The sequence below is a fragment of the Ctenocephalides felis genome, unplaced genomic scaffold, assembly GCF_003426905.1.
Source record: "Ctenocephalides felis isolate EL2017-DRISC unplaced genomic scaffold, ASM342690v1 CF-g0.4_SCAFFOLD_00845, whole genome shotgun sequence".
NCBI classification, from domain to species: Eukaryota; Metazoa; Arthropoda; class Insecta; order Siphonaptera; family Pulicidae; genus Ctenocephalides; species Ctenocephalides felis.
In genome coordinates, this window is record NW_020536999.1 from 13350273 (window position 1) to 13363431 (window position 13159).

Consider the following 13159-nt stretch of genomic DNA (forward strand, 5'->3'; position numbering starts at 1 on the left):
TAGAAGATAGAGATAGAATAGGGAAACATGGATAGGATACAAAGATAGAGAAATATGTTGGATCGATAGTTGAAAAAATATATAGGATATATAGAAATAAATTATAGATCGATTTTACAGCAAGTGCAGAGACGTTGATTATTTTAAATATCACCAGGTACTACCAAGGTGGAGGGAGGGGTTCAAAAATTCTTAAATTTATTATTATTATTATAAAATGCAATAAAAAACATTTTAATTTTTATTTTTTATTTCTGGATCCCTGTTTTGGACATCCCTGTACCATAAGTTAGTCGTTTGTATGTTGCTTCGAACGTATTCTTGTCCGCGATTCGTTTCCCCTTCTTCGTCCTTGGTTGTTCTGCTTCTTTCTTACCTGGTTCACCTGTGTGATAAAACATTTTACTCCATTGGCGTAGAATAAATAAAATTGCCAATTTATTTTATAAACTCAAACTTTAGAAGCTTTAGGGCTTTAAAGGCTAAAAAAATTTATTTTTTTTCTTGCAAAAATGTCTTCCAGAATTAGCCACGAATATATCCCTTAAATTTCAGAAACAAATTCAAATTATTTTCAGAATTACAGAAGAAATAGTGTGCAAGCGTCAAGCATGTATACGAGCGGAATGAAAACTTCGACGCGCGATTTTTCGGCTTTTAATTTTTTCGATTCTTCTTAATTGGCGAGAAAGATAGAAAAAAACTAAACGTCCTATCGATACGAGACAAAATTCATTGTATTCAGGATTAAATTCTATTCTAGGCCAACCTAAAAAAACTTAAAAAAAGTTATGATTAACCTACTTTTCAAACAATCTAAAATGAAATTTTGTATCAAAAACATGATTTTTTTTCAAGTTGCGAAAACCTGGTGAATTTTTATTTTTTTCTGGATTTTTTAGGTTCAACTAAAATCTTTACTATAGAAAATATATATTTGTATGAATTATTTTGTTTTCGATGGGAATTGGGAATTGTGACCAGCATCTTTTCCGCCAAATGACACTCTCGTGGCGCATCGGCAAAATGCTTGTACCTGGCATATTATGACATATATTTTAATGAAAAAAAATTGGGAAGAATGTTGAAATATATAACAATAAATCCTGAAAGTTTTGTTTCAATTCAACATTTATTTCCTTCCCTAAAAATTCCTCAAAAAAGCGATTTTTTGAAGCCTCTAAAGCAGGCTCCCCCCTTAAATTTTTTCTATAAAATGCGAATAATGATAATTACAGTATTTATAATATATTTGAAATTTCTCGAATTTTTTTCATTACGGTACAGAAAGTTCCAGCAATTTGCCTTAAGGCACTTTGCCATGCACCACTAGTTTTTTTTATTTTTTTTCTACGCCACTGGTTTTTCTTGCTTACCTTTCTCTATTGAAAACAACTTCAGGTATTTCTCACGCGCGCCGCCATCGAGCTTTGCGGAATCTTGCGCAATTAATTTGACACAAGTCAAATGTCAACCCGACATTATAATGTTTTTATTTACATTTTTACACAAAACTAAACGTTTATAATTATGTAGTGCCTGCAAAATATAATTCCGGTGTTTTTAAAAAAACAGATATGTAATTTAAGTTTTTACAGTTTTAAGTTCCTAATCCTTTCTCGTTATTAGTTTCAACTTCATTCAATTTGACAGTTGACATTTTTTGTTTACACTTTAGAAAAATCGAAATATTTCTGTGATTGATTGAGGATTAATTAAAGGGATTTTGTTATTGTAATGAATAGTTTGAATGCTTTTCAACAAGATGATGTGGTACAAAAGCAAGATTTTCAATATAAAAAACGAACTGAAAATGGGTAAGTATTACATTTTCAATTAGCACTATTTAATGAGTTTATAGTTTAAATTTTGTTTTCTCGACGTTTCAAGTCGACGTTTTCAAGTCATTCTGAATCGTGTGAGAGCAAATTTGAACTAGTTATGTATGGCATCATGCTTTAAGGCAAATTGCTAGAACTTCTCGTACCGAAACAAAACTTATTCTATCAGATTTAAAATGCATTGTCTAATATTTTAAAGAACTTTATAAACTGAAGTGCAAAGTTAAAATTATTTATAAGTGAGCTTTATAATTATATAAGTGAGCTTTAGAATTTTAGCCAGAAATAAAATTAAAATCTGAAATATTTTCGATATAGAAAAAAAAATTCAAAATTTCAAATTCTAAAAGTAATTGTTTTGTCAACACAAGCAGAACCTTTTTTGAATCATTCAATTGGAATGCTTTGCGCATTAAGCTTCGTATCTCTGAAATGGCTAGACCTGCCTTTGCCAAAAACTAATCACCAATTCTCTCCCTCATTACGAGTTGAATGTTGTTAGAATCATTCCAATCGCATGCTCCGTTCTCTCAAAAACTCGATTTCTTTTTTCTGCACTCTTTACTCCGTATCTCCGAAAGGACTGGACCTGCCTCTGCCAAAGACTAATCAGCACATCTCCCTATAAATAGAAATCGAAAAAATCAATTTTAGATCATGATTTTTAGAAGATACAATGGATGAAATGAAATGTGTTAAATAAATTAATTTGTCTACATAATTACAATCAGAAGCATTCTCTACGTTTCAGAGGTTTCTGAACATTTTGTAATACCTTAAAAACGGATGTATGTGTGTATGTTCGGATATAAAATTTCGTCGACGATTTCAAGAAGACGTTTCAACCGATTTGAATGATTCAAAAAACATTCGATTCCTATTGATAAGGAGACGTGCTGATTAGTTTTTGTAAAGGCAGGTTCAACCCTTTTGAAGATACGGGAAAAATAGAGCCAAAAATGGTAATTCAGTTTTTGAGAGAATGGAGCGTCCGATTTCAATAATTCAAAAACATTTTACTTGTATGGACAAAATGAAGAACTGATTGAATTTTTGGGAAGGCAGATCTAGCGGTTACGGCGATCGAGTGATAAATGTAAAAAGAAAAGCCATTTGTCGGTCAAAAATGATCATTAGACATAAGCACATCAAATTATCAGATATTTTATAGAGATTTTAGTAATAATTATTAATTTTGTTTACATTTCTATGGGTTCCGTACCAATTTTTAGTATAAAATTTCTATCTCATTTTTTATTCGCTGAGCAGTATAGCTTAATAATCCAGTATATATTCCTGTGTTAAAGGAGACCTAGCATTGTTAAATATTTGCCCAGTGCTTCCAGATTCAATAATTTTGCCACTATGAAAAAACACAACACTATCAGATAACTTTCTGGCATGTTTCATTGAATGAATTATGTTTTTTTTTAAGAATGTTGCTCGAGATCCACCACACCGTGGTCGGCGAAACGGGCGACATCCGAAGAATCAAATTCTTCCTGGTCGCCTTCGACTACGACGAGGAGCGGTTGGCCGCCTGCGACCGCAAAGGAAACATCTTCGTGATCGATTTGAAGGCGAGTCAATTGTGGACGCTGCCGACGACGGGCAAGGTGACGGCCCTTGCCTACGCCTGCCATGTGAAGAATTTGATTTTGACCGCCTCCAAAGATGGACTCATTCATGTTAGAGATATAGGTGAGGTTCTAAAGTTATTCATGGGGCATAACAATATAGAACTAGTGGGGCGCATGGCATCGTGCCTTAAGGCAAATTGTTGGAACTTCCCGTACCATAATTAAACATTCTAAGAATAAAAATAATCAGTCAACAAAAATGTCTATGAATAAATATTATAAAAACTAGAATTTTCATTATTTGTTCCTTATAGACAAAATGTGAAAACTTATTAGATTAGACGACGTTTTGTTTATATATGTTTGAATGAAATATATATAAATAAAATCCAATCAAGCGTACTTATTGTGAGATTGAACATATTTTATTTCAAATGCATCAATTTTTCGTTCGCGAAATATATGCACTGATTGTGAGTTAACAATTTTAAATAGTTCATATAGCATCAACTATACAAACATAAAAAGTATTCCAAAATTTTAAAAAATGATTTTACTGGCGTGGAATTCGAACCCGATCATTTTTGACTTTCTTATCTATTAACGCGAACGAAAATTGCATTCACGCGCCAACCAACTCAGCTATAACTACATGCTCACGCACAACGTTATGAGCGGATATCTAGGGTCTAATAGGAATTTCTGCACTTTTTGCTCTTTATCTTCGAAACGGCTGGACCTGCCTATATCAAAAACTAATCAGTACCTCTCCACATGAATACGAATCGAATGTTTTTTGAATCATTCACATCGACCAATTTCTTCTCTCAGAACCTGCCATTTCTTGCACTTTTTGCTCCGTATCGTCGAAACCGCTAGACCTGCCTTCGCTAAAAACTAATCAGCACGCCTCTATAAATAACTAGTGGGGCGCATGGCATCATGCCTTTAGGCAAATTGCTGGAACTTCCCGTACCAAAAAAAATTTTTTTTTAAATGATTAACATTGGTACGGAACCTATAGGAATGTAAACCAAAATTATACTTATTGGTAAAATCTCTATAAAATATCTGATAATTTGATGTGCATATGTCTAATGATCATTTTTGACCGCCAGATGGCACTTTTTTACTTTTATTACTAGATCTCCGAAACCGGTAGGCCTGCCTTCATGAAAATTTGATCAGTTCTTCATCTTGTTAATACAAGTAAAATGTTTTTTAAATTATTCAAATCGGACGCTCCGTTCTCTCAAAAACTGAGTTACCGTTCTTGACACTTTTTGCCTCATATACGAGTATCGTATTCGGAGCGGCTAGCCCGCCTTCGCAAAAAACTAATCTGCACGTCTCCTTATCAATACGAATCGAATGTTTTTTGAATTATTCAAATCGCTTTATGCGTGTTCCCGAAATCGTCGACGAAAATTTGTATCTGAACACACATACACACACGCACACACATACACACATACACACATACATTCATTTTTTCTAAGATATGCCAAAATGTTCAGAAGGTTTTGAAACGTAAAGATCTATAAAAAATTTCATTCTCAATTTTTTTGCGATTACTATAACTTGCTCTACGGGAAGTTAAAGAGTTCCCAGACTTATACTACTACTATTTTTTTTATGATCACATGTCTGTGATCAACAGATGGCCCTCTGTGCCCTTTGTGCTTCGACGCACGTTTCACAATATACTACAGGTAAAACTAGGCAGACCGTTTAGAACCGTTTAGCATACTTACCTGGCGTGGGGAGTACCGTGATCAACAAGGCGGTTTCCCCAGGGCGAGGTCTGGCCATTGCACTTAGGTTGGATTGACCCCTGTGATTGTCCCTAATGTGGATAACTCGGGCGCGTAATTTTTGGTAGTCGGGACTGCGTACGCGCTGTCCCGGTAATAATCAAATTATCACTGAAAACATAAGAATAAAGAGCATATAAAGTGTTAAGGCGCGATGCTTAAAAAATTACTTCGACGTCTAACTGGGTGTTGTCGATTTGCTTATCCTAACCACTACACTTTTAAATTTGTTCTATAATTGAACTCCTGGTGTGATCGGTGATTATTACTTAAAATGCGACATTTTATATTAATATATACATGGTCTGTTCAAAAAGTACCCGGAATTACTAATAATTAAATTTCGCGGGTCTGGAGTGTCTGATTGTCAAAATTTTTTTTTTATTGTGTTGGTATACATGCCCCTAAAGTATGATGAAATTTTCAGCTATATTCACTGTTTACTTTGTCTGTGGTAGTCGCTAAGGTTCGACGTGTTTTTCTGAGCTCGGCGATTTTTACAATGGAAGAATTGAAAAGTCAAAGAATTTGTATTGAATTTTGCGTAAAAAATGAAATAGTGTTGCAAAGTGCAAAAATTCACCAGATATGGCTCCGTGTGACTTATTCCTATTCCCAAAGTTGAAGAGACCCATGAAAGGACGGCGGTTTTCCTCGATTGAAGAAAATCGCTGAGAGTGCTCAAGGACATATCAAAAAGTGAATATCAAGGGTGCTTCGAAAATTGGAAAAAACGCTGGCATAAGTGTATTATATCTGGGGGGGACTACTTTGAAGGGGACCACATTAATGTAGACGAATAAATAAATATTTTTTTGAAAAAACGAAAATTCCGGGTACTTTTTGAACAGACCTCGTATATATATATATATATATATATATATGAGTAAGTTCTTCAAGGGCATACATCAAATAAAAGGCAAAGATTTAGAAGTTAATCTTTAATTTTTCCAAACGTTTCGACATAGTATTTTATGTCATCATCAGTGGATCTACAGAATGAATATTGAAAAATTAATATAATCTAGGAAAAAATGACAGAAATTGGAAAAAGAACTATAGATATAAGTAATATAATTATAGCAATAACAATTATACTTAACAGATAGATAAACAAGAGAAATGAAAAGTAAAAAGAAATATATATAAACATACAAAAGCGTAATATATATACATAAATATACACACAAACAAACATGTATATATGATATGCATGTAAAAACACGTACACATATGCATATATACATACGAACAATACGTATATATAAACATATACATACGGACATGTACATATGTATATATACACATATATACATACATACACATACACATATACATATATACATACATACACACATATATATATATATATATATACATATATATACATATACACATACATATATATATATACACATACATACACATACATACATATGCAATACAGACACATACACATATATAGACAATGAAGGTAACTTACATAAATATGGTCTTACATCAGTAGCTAGCGCTAGGAACACAATTTTGCACTATCATATATACATTAACTTGTTTTTTTATATATTAATTTGTTGAACAGAGTATGGCAAAATATTTGTGAAATATATAATATATTTTGCACAGAGAACGTAGTTTATGTGACAGAGCCCGAGGCTGTAGTAACATGTGTTTAAAAATTATTTGAAGAGACCGTTTGAGGGAATAGTTACTATTCCCTCAAACGGTCTCTTCAAATAATTTTTAAACACATGTTACTACAGCCTCGGGCTCTGTCACATAAACTACGTTCTCTGTGCAAAATATATTATATATTTCACAAATATTTTGCCATACTCTGTTCAACAAATTAATATATAAAAAAACAAGTTAATGTATATATGATAGTGCAAAATTGTGTTCCTAGCGCTAGCTACTGATGTAAGACCATATTTATGTAAGTTACCTTCATTGTCTATATATGTGTATGTGTCTGTATTGCATATGTATGTATGTGTATGTATGTGTATATATATATGTATGTGTATATGTATATATATGTATATATATATATATATATGTGTGTATGTATGTATATATGTATATGTGTATGTGTATGTATGTATATATGTGTATATATACATATGTACATGTCCGTATGTATATGTTTATATATACGTATTGTTCGTATGTATATATGCATATGTGTACGTGTTTTTACATGCATATCATATATACATGTTTGTTTGTGTGTATATTTATGTATATATATTACGCTTTTGTATGTTTATATATATTTCTTTTTACTTTTCATTTCTCTTGTTTATCTATCTGTTAAGTATAATTGTTATTGCTATAATTATATTACTTATATCTATAGTTCTTTTTCCAATTTCTGTCATTTTTTCCTAGATTATATTAATTTTTCAATATTCATTCTGTAGATCCACTGATGATGACATAAAATACTATGTCGAAACGTTTGGAAAAATTAAAGATTAACTTCTAAATCTTTGCCTTTTATTTGATGTATGCCCTTGAAGAACTTACTCATATTTCTCAACATCAAAATTAACTACTTTAACATATATATATATATATATATATATATAAGAAAATATGATGAGTATAATGGCATTAGATAGTTGGTATTTCTATACTGAGCTCTGAACTTATACTGAATAAAAATTAGTAAAAATTAACATTAATAATATTAGCCCCGCCCGTAAGAGGTGGTTACATTAATTTGTACATCTACGGGGGAGTCCAACATTTTTGAAAACATTTAATTTTCTTCGAATATTTCATTACGGTTCGGAAAGTTCCCTCAATTTGCCTTAAGGCACGATACCATACACCACTAGTTAAATATTACTTTTGCAGATAATGGTTCGGTGATTGAAGTAATGGAGGGCCATAAGGATAAGGTGATGAGTTTCAGTTTCGATATGGAATATTTTTGCTTATCAGCTTCCACGTCCGAAGCGTTTGTATGGGATTTGCAAACTTATGGAATTGTTCACAAAGTAAACCTGAAATCGAACGCCAATATTGTACAAGTGAGTATACTTATACGTTAGACCTATAGTAATAGATTAGTGACATGTTTTTTTTCTATTTTTCAGGCTATGTTTATACCTATCCGGCACGATTTAGTAGCTCTATTCTCAGACGATGTCCTCCACGTCTGGAACCATGATACTTTTGAACCACGCAAAAAAATTACATCGTTCAGCACAAAATTCGCAAATGCAAATTCTTTAGCCAGTTCCAAAGATGGTAGAACACTTATAATCAGTGGAGCCGGTGATTACATAGCCCTTTACGATACCGAAACGTGGCAACCACTGAAACAAATTTGTTTGAACAATGTAGAAATCGTCCAGATAATGTTTATACCCCAAACGTTCGATTTGGGGGCTAGTAAAATCTTGGCAGTGTTAACTAGTGATTCTACCCTCCATGTGGTAAATACTGAAAGCAGTATGTTGCTGCAGAAGGTCTCGACTAAGGATGCAGTAAAATTTTTGTGTTCGGAAAATGGCAAGTATCTATGCTGCTTGTCCAGGATGGGTGAAGTGCATGTTTATAATGTGAAGCAGATGTTTGGGAAATATAAAGGCGAACCAATAAGTTTGCCCAGTGAGAATAGTTTGAAATTTGTGAGAAGTTGTGAGAGTTTCAGAAGACTTGAAAATCAGGGTGATGATAATGGTGTTTCTGCAATGGCTAGCAGGAAGGCGAACAGGTTGCGGCTAATACAGGACGAGGTAATAATAATTATTATTTTTTATTTTATTTTATTTTTATTTTTAAATATATAGCCCACAGATTTCTTCCAAGAGGACCAATAATACAATTATTTTACGTAATGAATAACAATTAAAATATATACAAAATTGCAATATATAGTTATTAACATCAAATGCTTAACATAAAATTACATATAACGCAGAATGTAACAATATTATTTATAAACAGAATAAGATAAAATAATGAGATATTTGAAAAGAAAATATAAAGGTTAACTTGTGCAGATGGAGATTATTTGATTAGGTGAAGTGTTGTGAATATCTATGTCATTATTAATTAAGTTAAAGTTAGAGGACATAAGTAGAATAGGCAAATTTAAGAAAGAATTAGATTTAGGAGTAGGATAATTGAAAAATAATTGTGAACGCGTAGATAGCCTTAGAACATTAAAGGATAGTTGGTTAGGAATAAGAGGACAGTCTATAGAATTATTGCAAAGTTTAAATAAGAACATAATTGTACAGACATGTCGACGTGAGGCAAGGGAAGGAATACCAAATTCTTTTAGTAAAGTGTTGTGGTCAAAGCCACGTTCAGGGTAAATTTTATATGTTTTATAATAAAGGTATTTCAGAAATTTTCGCTGAACCTTCTCTATCGCATCAGAGTTGTTGATTTGATGAGGATACTAAATAATCGAACCATATTCTAATTTTGAACGTACATTAGAATAGTACATGCAAAGAAGTGCATTGTTAGAATTGAATTGTTTACAATTTTTCAGTATCAAACCTAAAGATTGATGTGCTCTATTACAAATATCAGTTATATGATCAGTGAAAAACAAACCAGAATCAAATAAAACTCCTAAGTCTGATATTTTATTACATCTATCAATGCTGGTGTTAGAAATTTTATAATCAAAATTAGCTTATGTGAAAAACTAAGAATCTTGCACTTTGATATATTTAAAAGTAATTTGTTATAGACACACCAAGAGTGGAAAGAGTCAAGTTGAGACTGTAATAATAAGCAGTCATCAATAGAATTTATTTTGAGATATAATTTGAGATCATCTGCAAATAATAAATGTGGACAGCTAATAATTTTAGATAAGTCATTAATAAAAATAATAAATAGTAGTGGACCAAGAATGGATCCCTGAGGAACACCTGAACTGATTTTTTCAATATTGCTCAAGAATCCATTAAGATAGACAAACTGTTTATGATTATGAAGATAACTTTTAAAAAAATAAATAAGTGAAAAATAAATACCTATCTTAGATAATTAATTTATTATAATAATCGCACAATTTTTTTACTTTATTTTACTATTAGCTCAAGAAGACTTTAAGCATCAAGAAACTCAGACCGATTCTTCTCCAATACCAGGAGTATCCTGACAAGCACAGAAATCTAATCTGGCGTTTTCTTCTTAAACTTCCAAACAACTTTACAGTTTATAAATCTTTGGCAGATCGTGGCCTGCACAACAGTTTCAAAAACTTGGAACAAACCCATCCGATGAAAAGTGTACGTACCATGAGAAACATGAAAACTGTCTTATCTATATTGGCACATTGGTGTCCATTGTTTGCTCAAGTCGAATATTTACCATCGTTGATATTTCCTTTTGTCAAGATTTTCGAGAATAATTCCTTGGTAACGTTTGAAGCTATATACACAATTTTGGTGAACTACTGCCAATTTTGGTTTGAGTACCATCCTTTGCCTCCGGCCAATATTTTATTGATTGTTGAGAACGTTATAGGAGAGCATTGTGAAATGTTGATAAATTACTACGATGATTTACAAATAACGCCACAGGAATATGCTTGGCCTATTTTGAGTACTGGTTTTTCTGAAATTTTGGATACGAATCAGTGGTGCAGTCTTTGGGACAACATTTTGACCAACGATACTTGTTTTTTACTCTTGGCAGTCGCTGCTTACAATATAGTCCAGAAAAACGTTATCGTACAACACAAAACCAAACAGGATTGTTGTGATTTCTTTCGCACCCAGAACCATTTTGACATGTCCTTGTTTATCAAACTTATATACGAATTGGATAAGAGCACATCGGATGATAATCATCCAAAGTATTTTTTAAAAGACTTTGAATCTTTACCAAATGATACATATACAGTGTTCACGGGGTATCCTAAAGGCATAGTTGAATATCAGATGGATAATTTGGACAGGATTGAACGTGAGGAGCAGGAAATTCTGAGGCAGGAGATGGAGGCTTTGGAGAAAATCAAATGCCAGCAGGACAGGATCAGGGATGGAATCAGCAAGGAGGAGCATGCTAAAAGACTAGAAGGTAAGATAAAGAAATAGTAATAATAGACTTGCAAAATTCATTTCAAGATAATTCTTATAAATTTATTTCTATTTCAATTTATTAATAAGTTTTCATGTTTCAGCACTTGGATACAAATGCAAACGACTAATCGAAGAACAGGAAAAACGTTTATCCGAAAGGAGATTTGGTATCTTGGATATTCAGAAGGATTTAGAAGTCAGCGAAAGGATATTGCACACTGATGCTCGAACCAGGCTGCTTACTGAAGAGGCCAATCGCAGAGCATTTGAGAAGTGGAAGCAGGCACAGACATCAGAGAATAAGGTAACTTGGAAACTAGAACCAACTAGAAGAAAATTTTAAGTAATTAAGTTAATTTTATATATTATTTTAGAAAACTGGTAGAGTCACCGAACACACAATGATGGAGGATCTGCATGTACGTTACAACCGATTGCTGGACAGGCAGCTAGAGCTGGAGGCAAAAATGGAAAGAAATCCAAGACATGATGTTTGTAATAGATTAAGGAAGACATCTGATTTTATTAATAGTTTGCCAAATAAGGAACGTAGTAAGACGGTTTGCTTTAATCCGCAATCCAGTAGAGATTGGTATTTATAAAATAATAGAGGGTGTTCTAGTCTACAATTGCTAGGAAATGGATTTGTTTTTGGGATATTTTTAATGTTTAACTGTTCAAGAATATGTGTACGGAAGGATTGTTTAAAATTTGAGGTATTTTCAGAGATATAGCTGTTTAATCACGATCACGATAATTTTCCTATCTTTTTCGATACGATACCCACGATTTCTCAACTTCTACTGGACCGATTTCCTTGAAATGTTTACAGAGTCTTTTTATTGACTTCTCTTCAGTATGAAATATTCCCAATCGCTCATTCCCAAATTCCGATTTGTACTATTCTTAAAAAATTCGAGATTATCAAATAAAGTTGTAACTAGTGGTGTATGGCATCGTGCCTTAAGGCAAATTGCTGGAACTTTCCGTACAATAATGAAATATACTTAGAATAAAATTTAGTAAACAAAATATTGTTTGGAAATCAAAACAAAAAATGAAAAAAAAGGTTTTTCCCAAAAGCAATCGTTTCGTCTACTCAAGCAAAACGTCTTTTGGATCATTCAAATCGGATGCTCCGTTTTCTAAAAAACACAATTTCTATTTTCTGCACTCTTTACTCCGTATCTCCGAAACGGCTGATCCTGCCTTTGCCAAAAAATAATTAGCACATCTCTCTATCAATACTATAACTTACCCTACAGAAAGTTAAAAAGTCTTTATAACATTGTGATGAAAACTATCATAACCGTCCTCCCTCTATTTATTACAGTTTTTATTTTTTTCCTAGTTCGATAATTTAATGCCAACGTCCGATGCAGTGTTTCGATTGAAAACTGTTAAAAATTTGTTAGACGAAGCCGAACAAGAACTATTCAAAGTATCGTCCAGTACACACATTGATCCATATCATCCATATACTGGTAATGGATTCAGACCAAGTAAGCAATAAAAAAAAAATTGATTGATATAACAAATTATCTGGGATAAATATAATAAGATTCCGGGTAATAGATAGAAATTTTCACTGTTTTTACTACCAATAAACAAGCATAAGAATGCGTTGCCATGACAACGCTATCCTATGAGGAAGAATTGCTCCATAATTGTTATTCCCAATATTGTTTCTTAATTTTGTGTTCTTATAGCGGATCTAAATATTTCCATTATTCTTTAGTATACATATATCTATTAGATTCGTTAATTATAATTATATTATATATAGTATTTAACTATTATAAATAAATAACATTTTCAGATAGTGCATGTACAAACATCGGATACAAGTTTGTCTGAGAGGC

At 32.3% G+C, this 13159-nt stretch overlaps 1 protein-coding gene and 1 non-coding gene across 2 annotated transcripts; both read left to right on the forward strand.

Annotated features, from left to right (window-relative positions):
- Window positions 1–1737: 1737 nt before the first annotated feature.
- Window positions 1738–11976, forward strand: LOC113378130 (TBC1 domain family member 31-like). Its single transcript, XM_026618658.1, has 7 exons — window positions 1738–1817; window positions 3277–3542; window positions 8098–8273; window positions 8340–8984; window positions 10308–11295; window positions 11399–11601; window positions 11672–11976. The coding sequence occupies exons 1-7, from the start codon at window positions 1738–1740 to the stop codon at window positions 11897–11899; spliced, it is 2586 nt and encodes an 861-aa protein (XP_026474443.1). The 3' UTR covers window positions 11900–11976.
- LOC113364455 lies at window positions 5168–5329 on the forward strand. The gene has a single exon (XR_003366153.1). It is a non-coding gene; the product is annotated as a U1 spliceosomal RNA (small nuclear RNA).
- Window positions 11977–13159: the final 1183 nt, after the last annotated feature.